Raw genomic sequence first — 26,359 nt, 5'->3', positions numbered from 1 at the left:
AGACCAAAATTATATTCAGCTGATAGTGCAGAATACGTGCTGAGACAGCATATAATGTTACGGCCATTCCGTATGGAAATTCCGTAGGGAAATGCTACGCTCTTCCCTACTTCTTGTGTATCACAAAGGGGCTGGCCAATGTCAGGTTATTCCAGACCACACATCAGGGGCCTCTTAACCAATCTTAACCTCCCATACCACTAGTGAGGAGAAGACTAGGACTTGTCACGTGCAGTAGTAACTTGCTCTCTTGGGAAGCACTCTTTCCAGGATACTAATCATTGAAACGGTGCCCAGAGAACTTATGGTGAACACTTAGAAAACTGGGAGAGGAGACTGTCCTATAGGGGGAAAAAAAAAGCATAAAGAAATGAGTCAATCTCTCCCCCGCTTCTCTCATGCACACGCACATAAGCTCTGTGGAATGTTTGATCCAAAGACCAAATTTCTTCAGAATTGAATGTCATTGGAAGTCGTTGCTCTGTACTAGCTAAAACTAATGGGTCATATAACCAAAAAAGATACAAATTATTTTTTTTTATAAAATAACACAATTTATTACTATTTTAAAACATGTCTCACAAAATAACATTCAGAAACTCAACATTTCTAAATAATTTAACACAATAAGTTTAGTCATAAAGTCATGCTACAAAATTCCTGCATATAAAAGATTATTACCAAAGTATTAATAGATGTTAAAATGTTCTTCAGAATGGAATTGGTTCTAGAAGCCAAAGATTCTGGAATGATGCTCGTTATCACGACTGACACCCTGGGAGAAGTAGCTAGCTGTATGCATATTCTCCATAGCTACTGACTCGCCAGTCCTGTGGAACAGATCCCTCTAGGCGATAGCACCTCAGAGGCAGGTACCCTGTGACAGATCCAAGAAGCAAAGAACTTCCCACCCTTGTAACATGAGCCACAACTTAATTTAACCAACATCTAAATTAATTTTGCAAATCTAGATGTGGGAAAGATAACTCACGAAGTTTCTATTCTGAGAGGATTCTACTTGACACATTCCCCAGAGGGACGACTGTCAATGTAGCGGATGTGGAAGATGACACCAACAAGGGACACAGGGAAATCCTGACTCTGATTATGTCAACAGACAACTACTGCGCAGGTGGGCTTAGAACGAGCAAGGATGAAGTTGGATTCTCCAATATCCACGTGCAGGCTAGGTATTTACCTATCTGCCCTTTGGGAGTACTTTCCACCAACATCCAGTTTATAATTTTAAAGTGCAAATCTACTGCAAAATAGTTCATTCTCTCCCACTCCCTTGTTAAATTTGCTGGATCAGAATTTGGTTGGCTGGTTCCCCTCTATTTTAGCCCAATATGGGAAATTTACTAGAATCCAGTTATGACTTCTCCAAGTGGCAAGAGAAAATTTTTCTTAGTTTAGGAAAAAAGTAAGACTCTGTCTCAGTTTTTTCTTTCAGTTTTCTTCCTTTGTAGTCATTAGCTTATAAAAAGGCAGGGATAGAGATTTAGATGTGGGATTTCTGAAAGTTCAGTGATTTTTTTTTTAAGCACACCCCCCCCTTTTTTTTTTATTGTGCCTATTTTATGGTTTTACAAAAACAAAAACCAAAACCTCATGCTGGAGTGAAGATAAAGGAATACGGTCAAGTTAGCTGTGACGGAAGTACCAAATCCATTACACTGAATCTTGCTTTATATTTAATTTTTCACAGACCCATTAAGCAGCCTAAATAAAGAAAATGTGTGTCAAAGGAATAAATTTCAGTTAAAGAATAACTTTCAGTTCAGAAATTAGTTTCCTCCCTTTACCAATACTTACAAAGTAAGGTCTTCACAAATTGACAGACTGTGGTCCGAGAGACACTAACTACTCATATAATCGATACTTTGACACTCCTCTCCCCCCACACACATCAATTTTTAAAAGTTAATGATTAAATCCAAACTTTATAGACCCTACACTTCTTCCATTTAATCTTAAGAAAAACCCAGGTAGAAGATTCTGGGTCAGAGAGATAAACAATCTTCCATTCCACTTACACATCACCGATTTTGAGAATAAATCAACAGTTAAGATTCATTTCTTATTCCTTGTTACTCTACTTCAGACCACTGGTAAAAGGTATTAGAAGAAGTGTCTATTCAAGCCAAAATTTCTTTTTCCTCACAAGAACCACATTTAAGTATCTTATAACTATACCGAGTTAGTGACCATCATGATCAGACATTCCTCTGATCACATTCAAAACTGGTGTCTACAGTATTTAATGACTGCTACAGTCTGGAAAATTCTATGCATTAGTGGACAATGAAGGAACATTTAAAGAATGAACACTTAAAGAATGATCCATTTTCTAAAAGCACACTCAGAAAGTTCAACTTTAGAGATAAAGAAAAATCTACCATAAAGTTGAGTTCTGTTAGAGTGATAGAGAGGTAGGTTAATAATTACTGTCCTAAGAAAAGCAAGAGTGCTAAGAAATAGAAGTTGAGACCCTGCTGAAAAATATAAGCTGAACCTTCCAGCCCTGAGTTTCTAGTGTTATATGAAAATTATTAAAATGACCATTACCAAAGAGAAAAACACCAAGGACCATTTTCGTTGCACCCATGATTATTAAATACGGCACCTTCTCACATATAATAACTGAGGTGGCATATATGACAATGGAGTGAAAATAATGCACCCTGGACAAAAGGAATGTTAGTATAAAGCACTGGTTCTTCACCAGGGGCAGATTTGCTCCTATGCCCCTGCCAGAAGGGACAGATGGTAATGTCTGAAGACATTTGTGGTTGTTACAACTAAGCAGGGGGTACTGCTGGCATCTAGTGAGGAGAAGCCAGATATGTTGTTAAACATCCTGTAATACACAGGACAATATCATCCAACCCAACGTGTTAATAGGGCCAAGACTGAGAAACTCTGATTTAAAGGAATAAAATCCTATGAACAGAGAACACAAAAACCTTTCAAGGTCTTGACCAGGTAATATACCCATAAGCTTAGAGTTAGGGAACACAGAAAAGTTGAATTCTTTGTAGACTAAAATCAAGTTACCTGTGAAAAGTTAAAATACTGAACTGATTTTAGAGCTCTACCATCATTATGAGAATAGAAGAAATTTAAATGAGCCACTAAAATGGCATAATGCTTTAAACCAGAAGCACAGAGAAAAGCCATTCCAAGTAGGTCAAGTATATAATCCATAAACCAAAGGGATTTAGTATCCGCTAAATTTTCCAGTAAAGATGATTTAAGGAATGATTGGAGAGAATGTTCAGAACGTACTCATACATCCTATCTTCCATTTTCTAATGGCATGGATTCTGATTTTAACTCCATGAAATGGATGCATAGAAGTCATTCAAATATTTGCTGAAACTAAATATGAATTTTGTGTGAAATGGACACAGAAAAGCACCTTTCATTTCTTTGAGAACTATCAGTGATTAAAGACATTAAGAAACAAGGAGAAGCTGAGAAAATTAGTTTCCATATTATAAAATTCAGAAAACCACACACCAACACTGTAAGCCATTTTACAGATTCAATATAAAGGCATCCCTTCCTATTACATTCACTTCCAGAGTAACTTTTGAAAATATATCCATAAATTGTAAAATGGCTTCAAGCTTGCCTACTGGGTGAAGTGTGAACTACAACTGAACTACAACAGAAGAAGATCGTCTTCCCTCCTAGTTTGGGGGACTTAAACATCACACGGGGAATACTCATTGTCTACAGTTCACAAAAGAAGTACCCAAAGTCTTTGAATGTATAAGCCAGAGTAAAGATTTCTTCCTATCAGATTATGAGGAAGAACAAAAAGGAAGCTAAAAAAAGTGTTGGACTCATTTTTCCTCTTGCTGTTTATACTTAGTATTGATTGTCAAAGCAGTGGTCCCTTTAGATCAGAGTGACTCAGAGAACTCATGTAATTCCCACTTAAATGATAGTTGAAATTTTCTGAAAGCTAGGACTATGCAATCACTTTTCTAAAAAATGACTCTCCCCTCTGACTGATTTTACACAAGTAAATGGGGAAATAAGAATCAGTCTCTGGTTGAGGGACTTTAGGCACAATTTGGCAGAGCGTCTCTGACTTCTTTTCTGCAATCTGTGATTCAGTCATGACTTGCTATGAACTTCCTCTGGTTACTGACTACTGACTACTATACCTGGTACTTTCCAAAAAGATTTTTTTTTTTTCCTTACAAATTCTAAGCTCTGTATCCAACTATTGCTTTGCAATTTTGAGGTTAAGTCACCTACCATGCTTCATAGAGAAGGCAATCTTCAAAAATGTTGCCATTTGTCTGGGATCCCATAATGAAATACCTCTTCTCTTTTCCCTCCATAATCACTTACATAATTCATTTTAAGAGCTGTCTAACTTAGAAACATTCTAAAAATATATTTTGAGATTCTAAATTTAATCTACTGAAAGGTATCAGATGCAGTCTTTTAGGCTCTATATTCTTATTTATAGCAACCACTTCTCCCAACATGAGGGTCAACAGAACAAAGTTATTGGAGAAAATTTTGATATATATGAATAGCCAACATTTACACTAGGAATTCAAATATAACTACTGTTTACATATATTCCCTTATATAACATATAAGGGACTATAAACCAAAAAGTGTGCCTAAAGTCAGGTCCACATGAATAACATGACCACAGCAGTGGTCAAAGGAATGATCATGGCCATCATTTTCACCACTGACCCGGACCACAGCATGACTGACTGTGCACAGTGACTCAAGTGGCCAGGCATGCAAACACAAGCCAAATTCCAGTTGACAATGCACATGTTTTTTAGAAAAACAAGTAAGTAAATATAACATGGGCTATAAGGCCTCCAAGATATTAATTTTTCCTTTTTCACCACAGCTTTTCCAACTGGGCTTTGGGAGTCTTTGTTCTAGGGCTGCTTTGTATTTCTTCTAAGAGGAACCCCTCCTGTCACTGTGGTGCCTTCTGAACCAAAGGCATAACACATTTGTGCTTCTGAGTCATAAGGACATGGACCTTCAGGAAAGATGGTCTACAGATTCAAAAGTTAAGTATATATATTTAAATGCCTGGTCTGGAAAAAAAAAAAAAAACCTAAACAAGATGAATAAAGAACAGTATTTGTTGTTCTTTGTTGTTAAAAATGACTGGTCTATAAAAGTTTTGTAGACGGGGCCACATAAGTACATAACTGGGACTGAAGACAAAAAACTGAGAATTTGAGTTTCTAAAAAAAGTACTAGGATGAATGAAGTTGGTGTTACCGTTTGGGGGGAGAAACAATAGGTTTAAAAAAAAGATAGGAATGAGAGATTTGTTTTATCTGAAGAACCTTTTGCCCCACACAGAATCTTTAAAATAGACAATTATACAAAACTTATCTATTGTTCTTATGACATTTAAATAAGTTAACACAAAGCAGAAAACGTGGTGTTAGTTATCTTCTTCCTCATCCTCTTTAATTACTGGGGTACCTAAAATGAAAAAGAAAATTATTTCTGGTCATTCTCAAAAGACTGTTAAAATTCTAAATGAAAATATTTTCCTATTAACTTGAGAAGCTATGAGATGCTAGGAAGTGTGCCATAATAAAAATAATTTCATAAAATAATCTTAATTTCAAATTATCCAAAAAGCCCCTCAGGGAAATTCTCAAATGGATTAATATAAGTACTTATGAATATGGCTCCCTAAATACGGAGTTGCACATGAAATGGTTACAGGTGCCAGGCAGAAAAATAAAGCCTGATCCACAGTAAAAACTTTGTATGTTAAACACAAAGAAATATTCTTCATTTTTCACAATAAAAATACAATCCCAGTGTTGCCAGAAATCTGAATTTTTATATTATTCTCCCAAATATTAAACAATAGGGACAAATTTGGGGGCGGGGACACATCTGCAGGCTGTCACTGGGCCAAGGGCCACCCATCTCTGAGCACTGGCATTTGAAGCCTGCCCACAATTTGACCTTGATCCACTGTTCTGTCTTAACTCCTCAGACAGTCACCTTCTGCACCAGCTAAACTGATCAATTCACTGTCTCCCAAACTCACGGTGCACACTCTTACCCCTGGAGCCTTGTTCGACAGAGTTCCTCCATTTTGGAATGTCCCACAACTCGCCTTCCATCTAAACCCCACCCTTAGTAAGAAACCAATCCACTGCCTCTTCCTCTGTGATCCTTCCGTACACAACATTTATGTTGTTTATGTCAGCAAGCAGAGTTTCATCCCTCTGCACTCCCCACAGCATCTTTTTGCAGGGGGAGAGTGAACGTATTATTGGAGTATAACATCCAAAGTACAAAAACTACAGATCAATAAATATACACAAAGTGAACACATCTGGTAATCAGCAACCAGATTAGGTAGAGAACATTATTAGAACCGTCCACTTCCATTCACTATCCCCCACAAAAGGCTTATTCTATCCTAATGTCCAACACCACAGGTTACTTTGCCTGTTTTTGAAATTGATATGAACAGGATGGCATAATATACAATCTGTGTCTGGCTTCTGTTACTCGACATTATGTTTGCATGACCCATCTATACTGTGTGAAATTTGTAGTTCATTCTTTCTTATTGCTGTTTAATATTACATTGTATGAATATGTCATAATTTATTCTATTGTTGATGGGCATTTGGGTTGTTTCCAATTGATAGCTATTAAAATAGTTCTGCTATGAACATTCTCATACACGTCATTTGGTAAACATATATATCCTTTTCTCTTGGGTATATAGCTAGGAGGAAAAGTGGGGTCATAACGGATATGTACGTAGAGCTTTCATAGATAATGCCAGTTTTCCAAAGTGGTTATACCAAGTTACATCACCATCTGGCAAGGTCTGAGAGTTCTAGTTCTCCATGTCCCACTAATATTTGGCATTATTCTTTTCATTTTAGCTTTTTAAGATTCCCCAGTTCTGCTTATAAGCAACAGAAGAGAAGCAAAAGTAGGCAAATGAGCAGCTGTAGCTATCTCTGTTCTGGTCTATTCTACTAGGGTAGACTAAGCTGGTTCTCCTAGGGGCTGTTTGGATTGGCTTGAGGTCAATACTTGGTCCAAAAGCCTACAATGTGGCTTGGTCTATTCAAGGTCTACATGGGGCGTTCTGTTCCATTTTTAAGGGAAGGGTTTTATTTCCTGTAGGCAACCCTGAAAGAAGACAAATGACTTTAAATGGTTTCTAGAATCCAACCAAAGGTGAACGTTAAAAAGCTAAAGTTCAGGGGCACCTGGGTGGCTCAGTGGGTTAAAGCCTCTGCCTTCGGCTCAGGTCACGATCTCAGGGTCCTGGGATCGAGCCCAGTATCAGACTCTCTGCTCGGCAGGGAGCCTGCTTCCTCCTCTCTCTCTCTCTGCCTGCCTCTCTGCCTACTTGTGATTTCTCTGTCAAATAAATTTTTAAAAATCTTTAAAAAAAAGACAATAGGGCAAATATGTATTTGGTACATGGGATGATGATGATGATGATTACGTAGTTGGATATTGCTTATTTGTTTCTTCTAAATATTTTTCTTTCTCTCCATTCAATCAGGTAGCCTAGTTGGCTTTGGATCACTGCTACAGGGGCATGTGGAAAGTAGAGAAAGACCATCAGATTTACCGGCTTTTGTCTTCGAAAGGCCTAAGAAGATTCCTGGAAGACAGTTTGTGAGAAGATGCAGAATGATGTGGAAATAAAGGAGGGGGGCTAGTGATTCTCTTTAGATTAGAAAGGTTATTTCCCTGGGCTGGCAGAAAGAGAGAAGTCTGTGGATTCTGGAACAGTTGGGATCCTTGCCTGACTTCCTGGGAGGAGGTAAGATCCAGAGAAGTCTGGGACTATTATCATTTCCAGTTTTTAGCTTATAAAAGAAAAAGATTTGGTGAAATTAATTAACTAGGGACGCCTGGGTGGCTCAGTTGGTTAAGCAGCTGCCTTCAGCTCAGGTCATGATCCCAGCGTCCTGGGATCGAGTCCCACATCAGGTTCCTTGCTCCGCAGGGAGCCTGCTTCTCCCTCTGACTCTGCCTGCCACTCTGTCTGCCTGTGCTCGCTCTCGCTCACTCTCTCTCTGACAAATAAATAAATAAAATCTTTAAAGAAAAGAAAAGAAATTAACTAGCACGATGACGAAAAAGCTATTAAGTGGGAGAAATGGAACTTGAACCCAATCAGTCAGGGATAGCTACAAACATTGACACCTATCTTAAATATTGGTTAACTAAAATGAGAGGATGGGGGTAGAGCGAAAACTACAATTTGGGTCCAGCTGTGAAAAAGCGACTGCTTACCATTTATGTCTAGTTATCCTGCAAAATAATACCTGCCTTGAGAACAAGACCAGCTTTCTTGAAAGTTTCTGGTCTAGGGATGACCTTATACCAGTCTTAGTATGCTAGAAGGTGTTCATCTCACCCTGGCTCGACCCCGGACTGTAAAATTTCCTATGGAATGAAATGGCTTTGGAGATTAGGAACAAGCTATTTCTTTTTTAGTTTTGTTCCTTTTCATTATTCCACGTCACAAATTCAATCCCTATACCCAAAAAGCATTGTCCCAACCTCGCCCAGAGTCACTCACCATCCAGCTTTTTCAGTTTGGGAACTCTCTTGGTGGCTTCTTCAACCCAGTTTCCATCAGCAGAATGTTTCTCTTCCAGGGGATTGCCTACAAACACCAGGTCTTCCAGACATGGCAATTCTGCCAGCTTTACAAATTCAGCTACAAGTACAAGGAACACATTCCATATTAAAATGCCAAGTTGTCCTGTTACAATTTTGGGGGTTGAACTCGAGTATGTGTTTGTGACTATTCAGAACCCTCAGTGTGTGACAAATCGTTCAGAATGATTTGTTGGTTAAGATTTTGAAGAAAGTAAGGGATATTATATCATATGAAGTCATTCTCTGAAGACATTATTGAAAGGGAAGGAAAAAGAAAACATACCTCTTCTATCTTTACCCTAGCCTAAGGATGGGGTAAGAAAAGGAGATGAGGTTCAGAATCACAAAGACAGTAGCAGGTCTTCTCTATGCTGTACTGTATCAGTGTGGGTTAAGTCAAACTGCTTTTGTCTCTACCCATTCCCTCATCTTCGAGTTCTTTTTTTTTAAAGATTTATTTATTTTTATTTGAGGAATGCTTGGGTGGCTCAGTGGGTTAAAGCCTCTGCCTTCAGCTCAGGTCATGATCTCAGGGTCCTGGAATCGAGCCCCGCATCGGGCTCTCTGCTCAGCAGGAAGCCTGCTTCCCCCTCTCTCTCTCTGCCTGCCTCTCTGCCTACTTGTGATCTCTGTCTGTCAAATCAAAATAAATAAATAAATAAATACATAATTTTAAAAATCAAAAAAAATATTCATTTATTTGAGTGTGTGGGAGGGAGCAGAGGGAGAGGGAGACAGAGAATCTCAAGCAGACTCTCCTTTGAGTGTGGAGCCTGATGTGGGGTTCAAACCCACGACCCCGAGATTGGAAGTTTAACCAACTGAGCCACCCAGCCGCCCCTCATCTTTGAATTATTCTTTTTAAGATTTATTTATTTATTTTATATATAGAGAGAGTGGGTGGAGGGGCAGAGGGAGAGGGAGACAGTCTGAAAGAGACTCCCTGCTGAGCACAGACCCTGCAGGGCTTGATCTCACAACCATGAGATCACGACCTGAGCTGAAACCAAGACTCCAGAGCTTAACTGAACAAGCCATCCAAGTACCCCTCATCTTTGAATTTTCAAGGCACTGCATTCACACACCTATGGAAGAACTCATTACAGTTTTATAATTATTAACTTATAATAACTATAAGCTGTAATAGCTATAATAGCTATAATATAAGAGCCTGGCACAGTCCATAACACTGAACAGGGCTTTAGTAAATGCTGAATGAATAATACACTGTAAGAAAACAAAGTCAGGGCGCCTGGGTGGCTCAGTAGGTTAAAGCTTCTGCCTTCAGCTCAGGTCATGGTCCCAGGATCCTGGGATCAAGCCCCGCATCGGGCTCTCTGCTCAGCAGGGAGCCTGCTTCTCTGCCTGACTCTCTGCCTACTTGTGATCTCTGTCAAATAAATAAATAAAATCTTTAAAAGAAAAAAGAAGGGGCGCCTGGGTGGCTCAGAGGGTTAAGCCTCTGCCTTCGGCCCGGGTCATGATCTCAGGGTCCTGGGATCGAGTCCCGCATAGGGCTCTCTGCTCAGCAGGGAGCCTGCTTCCTCCTCTCTCTCTCTCTCTCTGCCTGCCTCTCTACCTGCTTGTGATCTGTGTCTGTCAAATAAATAAATAAAATCTTTAAAAAAAAAAAAAGAATATCTGATGTCTTTAAAAAATAAATAAAGAAAAAAATAAAAGAAAAAAGAAAACAACAACAAAAAAAGAAAACGAAGTCATATAGATGGCAAATACATCTTCCATCCAAGAATTATTAAATTTAAACTGATTCCATTCAAAAGTTAGGAAAGAAAGACTTTATTTAAGATTATTGCAAGATGCCTGAGTGGCTCAGTTGGTTATGTGGCTGCCTTTGGCTCAGGTCATGATTGCAGGGTCCTGGGATTGAGCCCTGCATCAGGTTCCCTGCTCAGTGGAGAGCCTGCTTCTCCCTCTCCCTATGCATGCTGCTCCCTCTGCTTGTGCTCTCTCTCTCTGTGTCAAATAAATAAAATCTTTTAAAAAATTTTAAAAAAAATCTGATTCCATTCAGCTTTTGGACAATAATTTTTTTCCATGATGAATAGGACCAGGATCTATTCAATTATAATCACTTTAAGTAAATATTTAAATGTAAATTTTACGCATTCAGCTGAAAGGCTGGAACCCTGTGTGCATTTAAAGAAATGTCCCCATTTTGCATCTTGTTCTCTATTTGGGCGATTTTCCATAAATAGGAGGTAGAAGAGCCAATGAAGAGCCAGCTTCAGCTTACCCCAGTCTTTTACGAGGTTATTAGACATGTAGAGAATCTTCAATTTCTTCATTACATGGATCCCTTTCAACTTCTCAATAAAATTGTAGGAGATCCATAGTTCTTCTAATGTGTCCCCTACTGCTTCCTGAAAAAGAAAGCAATTTGGTTTACAAGCTTATTTTTAAACATCAAGCTTTTAAAAAAACTTTTCCTCTGTCCCCTTTCTTATAAACAAAGGGGACAGAGGAAAAGTTTTTTTACTTTTCCTCTGACAATGGCCTTCAGAGTGAACTGAAACACACCTGGCCACTAGCAGGAGAGCTGAAGGCAATGTGCAAGTTATTTTCTCATTAAAAAGGCAAGTACAGGGCGCCTGGGTGGCTCAGTGGGTTAAGCTGCTGCCTTCGGCTCAGGTCATGATCTCGGGGTCCTGGGATCGAGTCCCGCATCTGGCTCTCTGCTCAGCAGGGAGCCTGCTTCCTTCTCTCTCTCTGCCTGCCTCTCTGCCTGCTTGTGATCTCTGTCTGTCAAATAAATAAATAAAATCTTAAAAAAAAAATAAAAAGGCAAGTACAACATTTTCTTCCTCTCTTCAAACTGATCTAAGAATAGCTACTGAAATATCAAAAGGGGAAATAACAGCAATATTTTATCACTTTTATTGAACTGTATAGACTTCAAATTATTTCCCTGTACATTTTATTATTTGATCCTTATACCATTTAAGATAGGCAAAGCAGGTTACTTGATTTCTATTATAGAGAGCTTAAAGGCATTTTCTAAGATCACAATGTTATTAAATAATAAAGCTAGGTCTAAATTTCAGGGTTTTTTTGTTTCAGTATTTACTACATAAACTTTCAAACACAAGAAGTTGGAAGAATCTTACAACAAAGGGCGCCTGGGTGGATCAGTGGGTTAAGCTGCTGCCAGATCATGATCTCAGGGTCCTGGGATCGAGTCCCGCATTGGGCTCTCTGCTCAGCAGGGAGCCTGCTTCCTCCTCTCTCTCTCTTTGCCTGCCTCTCTGCCTACTTGTGATCTCTCTCTGTCAAATAAATAAATAAAATCTTTAAAAAAAAAAAAAAAGAATCTTACAACAAGTATCTATGCATCTACGACCCAGACTCTATCATTAATATTCTACTATCCCTTTCCTATCACATATCTGTCCATCTAACCATCCACTATCCATTAATTCCTCTTCCTTTATTTATATAAAATAATCAAAATTTATTTTATTATTTTTCTTCTTATTTTGATGTATAAAATTCAGCTTAAAACCCACAGGCTTTCCATTATGGTATAAAGATCACACTGGATCTCAAGTGCTAGATTAATCAATGGTGGTACAAAGACTCTTCCTTCCTTTATAGACATAAGACAAATATAATGATTATTTCTCTTTATAAAAAAGAAATGAGGGGAACCTGGGTGGCTCAGTTGGTTAAGTGCCCGACTCTTGATTTTGACTCAGGTCATGATCTCAGGGTTGTGAGATCAAGTCACATATCATGTTCCATGCTGGGCAGGAAGCCTGCTTGGGATTCTCTCTCTCCCTCTCTCTCTGCCTGTCCCTCCACTAAAAAAAAGTGCTATGCAGGATCAATTACATGCTCAATTCCCTCTTATCCCCAAATAATTTACCTACAACCACATGGTAACATCTAGACTGTGGGGCCTAGGTCTACGTCCTGGTAATTTTCCCTTCAAAGACCCCTAAAGAAAGTAAGTGTACCCTGGGTAAATATCCTTAATGCATTTCCTGTACTGGTGGAAACAGGGGGAAGCCAAGAAGGGAGTGGCCTGAATTAGTCTGTGTGTCATCCCAACTCCCACAATTCATCATAGTTTCAACTTTGAACTTTCAACTTCATTCATATATCAGAACTTTGTGATTTAACCAAACCCCCTCCTCTAGTAGTTTTCTGGTATCTTCTCCCAAAGGACCTAATATAGCCTATCTTTCAGAAGAGGGCAATCAGTCTTCAAATCATTGAAAATATATTGTGTAAATTTTCATCTCACCACATCTCCATTCATCTCATGTCTCCAATTTAGAAAGTGTGAGGTAGCAGGAAAAACACTGACTAAATATGGATTATAAGATTTAGGCTCAATTCTGGGTTCTGCTGCTTAGTTAGTTTTGTTTTACATGTGCGAGTGAGGACCCTCAGTCAATTTCACATAGCCAATTTGTTGAATTTACTCTTTCACTGATCTGCTGAAAAACTGTTCAACTACTTATAAATGACAGCAATTCATTTTAGATAGGGTAGAAATTTCTTTAGCTAGGATAACTTTTGAAGATGTCTGTGATGTTTTATTCATCCAAGTACTAATTAAATTTTAGTTTAGTTTTCAGGATGTAGCTGTTTTACCACTGCTGAATTGCAGTGCATTTGAGGACTTTTCTTTGCTTGGCAATATGACTTTGCGGAATGAGAGTTTCTTATGTATATTGACTCACAAATGTATAGATTTGGGATGCCCAGAGCATAGTTCTTTCAAATCATTTTCAATCCATTCTGCTACTGTACTTCCGTAAATGGAAGGATTTGCTAACCAGCTCAATTAGATTACTGTTTTTATTGTTCTAATCATTTGAGAAGTGATTAGTGTCTAAATTATGAAACTGACATTCTACAAAGATGGACTGAAAAAACACAGCTGAGATGAAACAGCTGTATATTAAGACTAAATAAAATCTTAAAAATTTTCAAGGTGTTGAAACACAATTTTCTATATAGTTTTATGTAGGTAATAATGATAAGATTTTAGGAAAGCAATCTGGTGACTATGAACCAGCAAATCTGGCTAAACTGGTGTAGATCAGTTCAGTGAAATCTGTCATTAAGTGCACTGGCTCTTTGGAGAACCGGACATTGAGTAAACAGGTACTTAGCAAACTGGTCTGCTTCTGCATGTGATCAAATTATTCCTCCTCCTAGTTTCTTAGTCTGTAAAATAAGGAGGTTGGCATATTGAGATATCATTTCACACTCATCAGGATGGTTACTATCAGGCAAATGGAAAATAACAAGTGTTGGCGAGTATAGAAAGAAATTGGAATCCTTGTGCAATAATGGTGGGAATGTAAAATGGTACAGCTACTATACTACAGAACAGTTTGGTGGTTCCTCCAAAAATTAAAAATATGTGATCTGGGGCGCCTGGGTGGCTCAGTGGGTTGAAGCCTCTGCCTTCGGCTTGGGTCATGATCCCAGGGTGCTGGGATCGAGCCCCACATTGGGCTCTCTGCTCAGCAGCGAGCCTGCTTCCCTTCCTTTCTCTCTGCCTGCCTCTCTGCCTACTTGTGATCTCTCTCTCTCTGTCCAATAAATGAATAAAATCTTTAAAAAAAAATGTGATCTAGAATTCCCATTCCTTTTTTTTTTTTTTTTAAGATTTTATTTATTTATTTGCCAGAAAGAGAGAGAGAGCACAAGCAGGGGAAGTGGTGGGCAGAGAGAGAAGCAGGCTCCCTGCTTGGCAAGGACTCTGATGCAGGACTCAATTCCAGGACCCTGGGATCATGACCTGAGCCGAAGGCAGACGATTAACCAGCTGAGCCACCCAGGCATCCTGGAATTCCCATTTCTGAGCATACACCCAAAAGAACTGGAAGCAGAGTTTTGAAGAGATACATGGATACAGATGTTCACAGCAACATTATTTATGAGTCAAAGAGTGGAAATAACTCAAGTATCTATTAATGGATGAATGGATAAACAAAACAAAATATAGTATATACATACAAAAGAATATTATTCATCCCTAAAATGGAAAGAAATTCTGATACATGCTACACATAAATAGGATATTATGCTAAGTGAAACAAGCCAGTCACATGAAGACAAGTACTGTATGATTCCATTTACATGAGGTACATATAGTAGTCACATTCACACAGACAGAAAGTAGAATGGGGTTTTAGAGCTGAGGGGAGGGGACAGGGAAGTTATTGTTCAGTGGGTACAGAAGTGCAGTTTTACCAGTTGAAAAGAGTTTTGGAGATGGATAGCACTGATGGTTGTACAATAATACAAATATACTTAATACCATTGAACTGTACTTTTAAAAATGGTTACCATGGTAAATTTTATGTTATGTGTATTTTGCAATAATTTTTTTAAAAAGGAAAGGAAATGAGGAGGTTGGACAAGAAGTTCTCTTAGATCCCTTTCAGCTATTAAAGTTTATGATTCTTTGAAAAGTATGAAATTACAAGTACTGAAAACAAACAAAAAAAAGTATCTTCCATAAATAGTATTACATTGGAAGTTGTAGGAATGGGAAGGGCTTAATAAAGTGCTATAAAAACCTCCATTTTGGACCATACAAAATGATGATGATTATTATTAGTGTTTGCTTTTGATATAAAGTAATGAATTCAGATAACAATTTTCTTTAAGAAGATCTGATTCATAAACAGTTAAGAGCTGTTTATAGACAATTGATTATAAATATACCCAAAACAGCTTTTAATATTATAAACAGGAAGTGATTAGAGAGAAATTACCTCATTCATCATAGCAACAAAAACTGTAAACTATCTAGGAATACATTTTTTTAAAGATTTTATTTATTTATTTGACAGAGAGAGACTGGGAGAGAGGGAACACAAACAGGGGGAGTGGGAGAAGGAAAAGCAGGCTTCCTGCTGAGCAGGGAACCCAATGTGGGGCTCAATCCCAGGACCCTAATATCACGACCCGAGCTGAAGGCAGATGCTTAACGACTGAACCACCCAGGCGCCCCAGGAATACACTTTTGTAAGAAGTGTACAGGCCTTACAGGAACTAAAACTAAAATTCTACTGAAAGACATAAAAAAATCTGAATAAATCTGCCTGTAAGGGAAGTCTCATTATTATAAAGATATCAATTTTCGGGTGCCTGGGTGGCTCAGTCCATTAAAGCCTCTGCATTCAGCTCAGGTCATGATTCCAGGGTCCTGGGATCGAGCCCCGCATCAGGCTCTCTGCCCATCAGGCAGCCTGCTTCCCTTCCTCTCTCTCTGCCTGCCTCTCTGACTACCTGTGATCTCTGTCAAATAAATAAATAAAATCTTTAAAAAAAATATATCAATTTTCTCCAAATCAATCTATAAATTCAATGTAGTTCTAAGACTTCCAATGGGAATTTATTTTTGTGAGCTTGATAAACTGATTTTCAAGTTTCTCTTAGGGAGTAAATATTTAAGAAAAGCCAAGCATTTTGAACAAAGAAAGAGGACCTATCCAAACAGATATCAAAATACATTATAAAGCTAAAGAAAACTAAACCAGCATATTGGAGCTGGAGTATATATATAAGTAAAACAACAAATAGAAAGTTGGCCATCCAGGAACCCACTCATGCATACACAGAATTTGGTAGGTGGCACTTACAGTGGGAAAAAGAGATTTTTTCAATATATGGCTAACCATTTGAAGAAAAAAAAATAAGGTTTGATACCTGCCTAATGAAATATATAAAAATAAACTCCAGATGGACTAAATATATAAACTTCAAAATTTTACACTTAAAAAAAAACTATAGAAGTACTAGAAGAAAATGTGACTATTTTTATAATCTAGAAGACCTTCTATATAAGATACAAAACATAGAAGTCATAAAGTTTGATGAATAAATTTGACAAATTTTAAAATTCCACTTGGCTACTACAAATAAAGTAAAAAGACAAGGGACAAACTAAGAGAAAATACATTTAATAATCCTGAAAACTGGGGTCCTTGGCTGGCTCAGTTGTAAAAGCATGTGGTTCTTGATCTCGGAAGGTGGGTGTGAGCCCCATGTTGGGTGTAGAGATTACTTAAAAATAAAATCTTAAAAAAAAAAAATCTCAAAACCCTTTGCATTAAATTGAAGTGTGGAATCTGCAATCAGATTGCCGAGATTTGACTATCTTGGCCAAGTCCTCCACCCTGTCCACCTTCTTCCTCCTACTCTCTGCCTCTCTTCCATCATTTTCTTTTTTGTTTATCTAGTCATCCATTGAAGTACACTTGGGTTGCTTCCATCTTTTGGCTATTGTGAATAATGCTGTTATAAACATGGGTAAACAAATATTTGCTTGTATTTTAGAGGAGAATCATTAGCTTGTTTTTTGAATAAAAAGTAACATACAAAATAACAACAAACCAAAACAAACAAAAAACCCTGAACACTACAAAAGAAAGCATAAAAAGAAAAGTGTTTCACATCTCATACCTCTTCCTTTCTGCAGAGGTAACAGCTATCACCAGAAATATTATATATAGATCGATCTATCTATCTATCTATATACATACACATTGCTTATTTTTTTCACTTGACAATATACCTTGAAAATTATTCTACCCACCATGTAAAGGTAAGTCCTTCCTCATTTTCCCCTTGATATGTTATTTATTTATTTATTTAATGTACCTAGTCTACAACTGACAGACACCTAGAGTGTTACAGCTTTTTATACAAGCTATGTTGCAAATAATATATTTGATCTAACATCTTTGCCCATATACATGAGCATGAAAAAAAACTCTTAGATGTGGAATAGCTAGGAAAAAGTAAATACATACTGGGGGCCTGGGTGGCTCAGTGGGTTAAGCCTCTGCCTTCGGCTCCGGTCATGATCTCAGGATCCTGGGATCGAGTCCCGCATCGGGCTCTCTGCTCAGCAGGGAGCCTGCTTCCCTCTCTCTCTCTCTGCCTGCCTCTCTGCCTACTTGTGAGCTCTCTCTCTCTCTCTCTGTCAAATAAATAAATAAATAAATCTTAAAAAAAAAAAACAAACCCATACTGAAGATTGTGATAGCTACTACAAACTGCTGGTCTCAGCAACAGTGTTTTGTTTTATTTTAAAGATTTTATTTATTTATTTGTCAGAGAAAGAGAAAGACAGAGAGAGCACAAGCAGAGAGAGCAGCAGGCAGCATGAGCAGCAGACTCCTGGCTGAGCAGGGAGCCCAATGCAGGACTCCATCCCAAGACCCTGAGATCATGACCTGAGCAGAAAGCAGATATTTAACCCACTGAACCCCCAGACGGCCCTCAGCAATAGTTTTTAAGAATGTCTGTTCACTACACTTGGGCACTTCACATAACTACCTAAGACTGAGTGTTTTTATTTTGAAATGAGAATTTTTTTTTTAATCTTAAAATGAGGACATTTTGTGAATTTCAAAGGAGACAATACATATAAAGAGTCTGTTACATAGATAATAAATGTTAACAATAATAGTAATAATATTCTTAACAATGGATATTAGAAATATTGAGAGTGATTAGAATTCAATAAGAAAAAAATAAAGCCAATAGAAAAATGGGTAAAAACTTTATTTGGTCAATTTCCAAAAGAGGAAACATACATAACAAAAATATAGGAGGACATTCAAAATCAGAACTAGAGAATACAGATTAAAACAACACAGTAGTCTGGGGTGCATGCGTGGCTCAGTGGGTTAAGCCTCTACCTTTGGCTCAGGTCATGATCCCAGGGTCCTGGGATTGAGGTCCTGGGATTGAGCCTCGAGCCCCACATCGGGCTCTATGCGCATTAGGGAGCCTGCTTCCCCCTCACTCTCTGCCTGCTGCTCTGCCTACTTGTCATCTCTGTCAAATAAATACATAAAATTTTTGAAAAAAACAACAACACAGTACTCCATTTTTGCCTATCATATTTTACCATAATAAAAACAGGGATAATACTAATGATATTGAGGGCGGAGGGGATAATCCTCTCCCATACACCATTGATGGAAGTAGAAACTGGCACTAGCATTGTAAGAGCAATTTGAGGTACCTACCAAAAATTTAAATATGCACAAATATTCTCAGCATTTCTACTTACAGCAATCTAGCCTACATAAACATTCAAATAACTGTTGAAGGTTATGTGTGAAGATATTCACAGCAGCATGATTTGTAATAGCAAAAAGAAAAAAGATACCCCTTCCTGAAACAAATAATATGAACACTCAGCAGTATAAGGAATAAATGCATTTTTATATACTGAAATGTGAAACTATAAGCTATTAAAAGCTATTTATAAGCTATTAAAAAAATAATGCACTGGGGATTCAGTTAAGTGTCTGCCTTGGGCTCAGGTCATGATCCCAGGGTCCTGGGATTGAGCCCCGTGTCAGGCTCCCTGCTCAGCTGTGAGTCTACTTCTCCCTCTGCCCCCACACCCCCAATTTGTGTGAGATCTCTATCTGTCTCTCTCTCAAATAAATAAATACAATCCTTAAAGAAAATGAAAATGCAATGGGGTGCCTGGGTGGCTCAGACGGTTAAGCATTCCACTCTTAATTTTGGCTCAGGTCATGATCTTGAGGTTGTGAGATCGAGCCCCACATTGGGCTCCCGGCTCATTGAGAAGTCGGCTTCTTTCCCTCTTCTCTCCCTCCGCCCCTCCTCCCAGCACACGCTCTCTCTCAAATAAATAAATCTTTAAAAAAATACATTAAATCTTCATGTTTTGCCATGGAAGGATATCCCTGATATACTGATAAATGAAAAAGCAGAAAAAATATGGCCTGTATATTATCAGTACAAACATATAAACATATATATATACACACCCATACACACGCACACACACACAGATATCCATAGGTATAAAGAGGAAAGACTTTCAAAGTGTATTTCATGTATTAATGAAATGCTTGATTTTTTATATTAACGTATATTACTCTTAGAATTAAAAAGGTAACCTAATAGTTTCTGTAATTAGGAACATATTGAGTCACTCAGTAAATATTTACAGAGTGCCTACTACACCTATCCAGCACTGACATAGATGCGATGAACAAAACTGATATACTCATTAGAACTCGACTGTGTGTGTGTGTGTGTGTGTGTGTGCGTGACATGACAGAGAATAAACAAATGAAAATTTCAGATAATAACAAGGAAGATGAAGAAAACTGTAAGTGGCGAGAGTTACTGCCTAGAGGGCAACTTTAGATATATGGCAGCTGGGTCGCTTCTGCGCAGGAGACATCCAGGCTGAAGTGTGAAGGTCAGTAATGAAGAAATCCAAAGTAACAGAGTTGATAAGGCCGTAGAAATAGCAAGTACGGGGGTCTTCAGGTGGGAACAGACCTGGTGTGTTCAAGGAGGAGACGGACCAGTGGCTGTAGATTACCAACTATGAAGAGTGACATGGAATGAGATCTGAGGGAGGCAGAGGCCAGATCACATACACAAATGGGCTTGCAATGTACCTTGTTAGCTTTCCTGAGTCCTTTCCTTTGATTTAACAATCCAGGTTTCACATATTAGTCATCTGTAACTTACGGAGCCAGCTATGTGAATTCATGCTTTGAGGCTGGTGTGTCTAGGTGAATAAATCAGTTAGTACGTGAACCTGCCTGAAGCCTGGTGTCTGTATCCCGATGCACTTATTTTCCTTTTGTCTATGCATAAGTAGTAAAACTTGTGGATTGGTAAAATGTTTGATCTATACATAGTATATACACATACACATATATGTACACACACACACCCTGGGAAGAAAACTGCTGGGTGGTATTGATAGAAGTCTATGGAAAGTAAAGAGATCTAAGCAAGTGATGGTTCAGCTAGATAATACCTCTACACATGCCTTTAATCCTGTATTCATAATTTCTTTGTGGTTTCTAGGTATATATTATATTTCATGGGAGAAGGTATATACTATAGCAGTGCTTGAGAATCTGGTGTGCTGTAAAAACCTGGGGAACATCAAGCATCTGGCGTATTAATCCCCAGAATTGGGGGCATGTTTACTTGCAAACTCTTCCTTTACAGATAATTCAAAGTAATGTTTAGCTTGAAATATATTAAATTCTGAACTTCCGTTGACAAATTAGCATTGTACCCATTATGAATAATGTCTCTATACTTGACATTTTTACCATCTAGGGCCCAGAAGAATGGAAAGAAGGAAAAATTCCTTTACATTTGTGAATCATTTAGAACAGCAAGAAAAATTTCATTTCACAGATCATTAAAGGATTTCACTTATCATATCCAACTAGCAAGCACCCAGTTCATCTACTGGTTATTATTTTGAGGGAGAAAACTTCTTTTATTTAACTCCAGAATGTAATCTCTGAGAATTTCCAAATATTTTGTAAGTTTATTGGTAACACTTCATGTGGGTGAGTAAAGACATTTCAAGATAATTCCAAAATCACAACTCTGAACACGGACTCCTGTTCAGGTATTATAGTGGCCTCTGCAACAAGGGGACGGCCACTTCAGCCTGTCTGGTTTGGTGAGGTTATTGTCGAGAAGCTCCGTAGATTCATCCCTGCTGGTTCTTAGGAAGCACAAGCTAGACTTACTGGGGGAGTGAGAGGAGAAGGCCAGAGTCATAAAAAATATCGGACTGTTGGGATGCCTGCGTGGCTCAGTCAGTTAAGGGCCTGCCTTCGGCTTAGGTCATGATCCCAGGGTCCTGGGATGGAGCCCCACTATCAGGCTCCTTGCTCAGTGGGGAGCTTGTTTCTCCCTCTGCTTGCCCTTCCCCTGCTTGTGCTTTCTCTTTCACTCTCTCTCTGACAAATAAATAAAAATAAAATATTTTTTAAAATTTCAGAATGTTTATAAATTATTTAACAATAAACACTTAAAAAAAATTATTGTTGGGGGACCTGGGTGGCTCAGTCACTAAGCATCTGCCTTCAGTGTAGGTCATGATCCCGGGGTCCTGGGGTGGAGCCCATCATGCTCCCTGCTCAGTGGGGAGTCTGCTTCTCCCTCTCTCACTTCCCATCCCCTCTGCTCATGTTCTCTCTCTCTCTCTCTCTCTCTGTCTAAAATAAACACATAAAATCTAAAACAAATTTAAAAATTTGTCTTTTGGGGAACGGATACAAGAAAAAGACATTGACTTTGTCATTCCTGAAATTGCCTAGATTTACAGTATTGTTTCATCTCAACATTTTTGCAAGGAAATTCAAATGGCCAATAAATACACAAATAAAATACAGTGTCAAAAACTTAAAAAATTTTAAATGCCCACGTTTGGTAAGGGGAAACAGGAGCCCTGATACATTACTGGTAGGAATATAAATTGTTTCAAACTTTCTAAAGGGTAACCTGATAATATGTTATATAGAAGCCTTAAAATAAATTTATACTTCTTGACCCAGCAATTCCACTTCAAGGACTTTATCCAAAGAATTACTCACAGATATGTGTAATAATATAGCTAAAAGGAGATTTATAATAGCATTTATGGTAACAACTCCAAACTAGAAACAATGACTAATAAGTAACTGACTTAAATTATGGTAAATCGATAAAATAGAATATTACGCTGTTATTTAAAAAGGGTATGGTTGAAAATTATTTAAAAAACTTGAGTTATGGGGCACCTGGGTGGCTCAGTGAGTTAAGCGTTCAACTCTTGATTTCGGCTCAGGTCATATTTCAGGGTCAGGAGATTAAGCCCTGCGACAGGCTCTGCACTCCACAGGCAGTCTGCTTCTCTTCCTCTCCCTCTGTCCCTCCCCCTGCATGTGTGCACACAGGCATGCTCTCTCAAATAAATAAAATCTTAAAAAAAAAAAAAAAACAGAACAACTTAAGTTACATCCTCTGATCAAAAACCTCCAATGACTATTCAAGCCATTTGGAAAAAAAATCCAAAATCTTGGGCGCCTGGGTGGCTCAGTGGGTTAAGCTGCTGCCTTCGGCTCAGGTCATGATCTCAGGGTCCTGAGATCGAGTCCCACATCGGGCTCTCTGCTCAGCGGGGAGCCTGCTTCCCTCTCTCTCTCTCTGCCTGCCTCTCTGCCTACTTGTGATCTCTCTCTGTCAAATAAATAAATAAAATATTTTTTTAAAAAATCCAAAATCTTATTATGACCTATAAGGCTCCATGTGGCCTGGTTCCTGGCTTCCTACCTCAGAGAGGACAACTTCCCCCTGCCCCCACCTCATTCACGTCTTCTGCTCTTACTCAAGCATATCAAGTACCTTCAGTTTCAGGACATCTACCTTTGCTGTCCCACCTCAGTCTGGAACACCGTCCCTTGGTCGGCTCTAGAGCTTACATCCTCACTTCCCATCCACCCATGCTTTTGTATGTTTTGTTTTTCTTCATTGCCTTCATCACCACCCATATTATATAATCTATTGTTTACGTACTCTACAAATATTTTCTAGTCTGCCTCCCTCTACTGTAATAGAAGTTCTAGGGGAGCAAGGACTTCCTTTCATATTTTTCTGTATCTCTGATGCCCAGAACAGCACCTGGCTTAAAGTAGGCATTCAGGAAATATACTAAATGAGTTTGTTAAATGAATGAATAACATGAAAAAAATCATCTTTACATATTAAGTAAAAAAATAAAAGATCCAAAATAGTATGTATAGTATGGTTTCATTTTCTACATCAAAGAATAGAAAAACATGCAAGAAAGATTACAATCAAAATATCAGCAATATTTATGAGGTGCCTGGGTGGGGTAGTCCGTTAAGCATTCGACCCTTGTTTTTGGGTCAGATCGTGCGCAGGGTCACGATTGAGCCCCACCTCAGCTCTCCATCTCCCTCTGCCCCTCCTCCTGCACACTCTGTCTCCCTCAAATAAGTAAGTAAATCTTTAAAAAAAGTTACCAATATTTAAACTGTAAGTGATCTATAGGTACCTTTCATAGTTGCTTTTCTATTTAGTAAGGTTTCTGCAATGGACAAATATTGCTTATATATTAAGGAAAGAAGTGCATGCTTTTTTAAAGAAAGAAATAACAACCTACCAGTCCATTTAAGTTCTTTATGTTGTTTCTTCCTAAAGACAATATCCTCAAGTTTTCTGCAGTGGGGAAAAAAAAAAACCACAGTTATTTGTTTATGAGAATCATATTACAGTTGTTGTAAATCTAGTATAATGAAGTGTTAATAAACTTTATATAATAAATATACTTACCTAATGAGTAAGAAAGGCTGTATTAATAAAAAGTGGTATTCAAGTAGGAAGTTGACTTACTTATCATTGAAGGTAAACACTACAGCTGTAATTTCACATCATGACAACATGAAATTTACAAATGGTCAGCTATTTTGAAAGCATGGTTTTAAATTGCTGGCTAGGAAAAATACTTCAGGGATAAAATAAATAAAGAAGATTTGAACTTTAAATTTGGAAGCCTATATACTTCAAATCTACTATAGCATGAGGACTCACATTAGAAAATAGGAACATATCTATGTATAGCCTGCCTCACTCCACAAAGGATTAAAAGTGAAATCAAATGAATTAGTATTTTAAAATCTTTTGCTTTCAAACATTTAAAGAGTTAGATTGTGATTTGCTTTAAAAATTCTTATTTGTGGGGCACCTGAGTGGCTCAGTGGGTTAAGTCTCTGCCTTCGGCTCAGGTCATGATCTCAGGGTCCTGGGATCGAATCCCGCATCGGGCTCTCTGCTCGGCAAGGAGCCTGCTTCCCCTTCTCTCTCTGCCTGCCTCTCTGCCTACTTGTGATCTCCCTTTCTCTATCAAATAAATAAAAAAATAAAATCTTAAAAAAAAAAAAAAAAGCTTATTTGTGGGGTGTCTGGGTGGCTCATGTCCTGCCTTTGGCTCAGGTCATAATCCTAGGATCCTGGGATCCAGCCCTGCATTTAGCCCCACATCCAGCCCTGCATCCAGTTGCTTCTCTGCAGAAGACTGATTCTTCCTCTCCCCTCCCCCTGCTGGTGTGCCCTCTCGCTGTGTCTCTCTCTGTCAAATAATAAAGAAAATCTAAAAAAATTAAAAAAAAAAAAAGATAAGGAGTACAACAAAAACAACGATGGTGAGGAATTAAAATTTAAATATTACAAGTAATAAACACAGGACAGATTTGAAAAATATATAATTTAAAAATCTAATTCTTCCATTTAAATGTAACTCTAAAAAAGCTTTAAAATGTCTTTAAAATGTTCAGATCTCGTGTTCTAATGTTCTTTGGGTGACCACATTTAAGACACATGGTGGATATAGTCTCGCTGCCATCTGACAATTACTGTGGTTAAAACAGGTGCCAGTTTCTGGGATTACATAGTGTCTCTGGAATGTTTATTTCAATAACGAGAAAATCCAAGAACCATCTGTTACTGTGGATCACTTACTTAAGCCATTGAGGTTGGCAATTTTTTCAATGCAGTTTGTAGACAGTGAAAGCTTCCTTTAAAAGAACAAAGGAAAACTTGAATTAATACGAAACAATTTTAAGTGGTATATTAGATAAATAAATAAATAAATTGTGTATCAGGAATTAATCAAGTGCCCATACAAGATAATATTTAAGTCATGTTTTCTTTTTACACTGAATCCTTTTTTTCCCCTCTCAGACATGGCATGTATTCTTTCATTTTGAAATCAATCCTCATACTTTTTTCCTGATTACAGAAGTTAATACATATTTATTGTAGAAAATAAAAAAAAAACTTTCTGAAGGTAATTTGGTGTTACCTATTAAATTTTTTAAATGCATTTGACCCAGTAATTCATTTCTAGGAATACGTCCTATTGAAATGCTAATACCAATGCCAACAGATCTATAAGATCTATAAGCTAGATTATTTAGTGTATTATTGTAATAGCAAAAAAAATGGGGAAAAATCTGTAAACATCTAGCAACTGAGGGATAATTAATGGAAAACTATGCTGTCACTAATACAAATGGAATTGGGCTCCAGATACCAGCTTGGGAAGATGTCCATGATGTGCGCTCAAGTAAAAAACCACCTAGCAGAATGATACATTTTAAATGATCCCTTTTGATAAAAAGCAGAACTATAGGGTATCTGGGTGGCTCAGTTGGTTAAGCAACTGCCTTCAGCTCAGGTCATGATCCTGGAATCCTAGGATTGAGTCCCACATTGGGTTCCCTGCTTGGCAGGGAGTCTGCTTCTCCTGCTGACCTCTCTCCTCTCATGCTCTCTCTCAAATAAATAATAAAATCTTAAAAAAAAAAAAAAAAGGCAGAACTATATATGTGCATGTGCAAAGATATTTATTTGCTTGAGTGTTAAATCATTCAGAAATGAATACTGAGGAAGTCATATGTAATCCTAACCACTCCACAGATTCCCCCAGAGAGAACTACTTTTAATAGTTTGTATATATTTGTCTAGATTTTTTCTACTTATAACTCAGTTATATAAAAAAATAATTTAGGGGTGCCTCAATGTCTCAGTTGGCTGAGCCTCTGACTATTGATCTCAGCTCAGGTCTTGAGCTTAGGGTCATGAGTTCAAGCCCTGGATTGGGCTCCACAGTGGGTGTGGAGGCTCCTTACCGAAAAAAAAATAAAGAAAAGAAAAAAATATTGTACAGGGACATAACTACACATTCTTAGTCATCCCTTCTTTTCTTTCTTTTTTTTCATTAGACATCCTTTCTTGACAAAAACATTTAATATTTTAGTTTACTTCATGCAAAAAATAATAAAAGCTAATTTTATTGAACACAATCTGTGCT

The 26,359-nt window shown here is 37.9% G+C and overlaps 1 protein-coding gene across 1 annotated transcript in view; it reads right to left on the bottom strand.

Moving 5' to 3' along the window:
- Positions 1-531: 531 nt before the first annotated feature.
- Positions 532-26,359, bottom strand: part of DNAL1 (dynein axonemal light chain 1) — a 38,275-nt gene continuing 12,447 nt past the window's right edge. The window contains exons 4-8 of the mRNA XM_082733538.1: positions 25,006-25,061; positions 23,651-23,706; positions 10,931-11,057; positions 8,594-8,734; positions 532-5,490 (exon numbers count right to left, since the gene is read on the bottom strand). Of these exons, the coding sequence (XP_082589664.1) occupies positions 5,450-5,490; positions 8,594-8,734; positions 10,931-11,057; positions 23,651-23,706; positions 25,006-25,061 (421 nt within the window). The 3' untranslated portion in view covers positions 532-5,449. The remainder of the gene's footprint in view (positions 5,491-8,593; positions 8,735-10,930; positions 11,058-23,650; positions 23,707-25,005; positions 25,062-26,359) is intronic.

This window comes from Mustela nivalis (genome assembly GCF_964662115.1).
Source record: "Mustela nivalis genome assembly, chromosome: 6".
Lineage (NCBI taxonomy): Eukaryota > Metazoa > Chordata > Mammalia > Carnivora > Mustelidae > Mustela > Mustela nivalis.
This window is presented reverse-complemented; position numbering and strand designations above follow the sequence as displayed.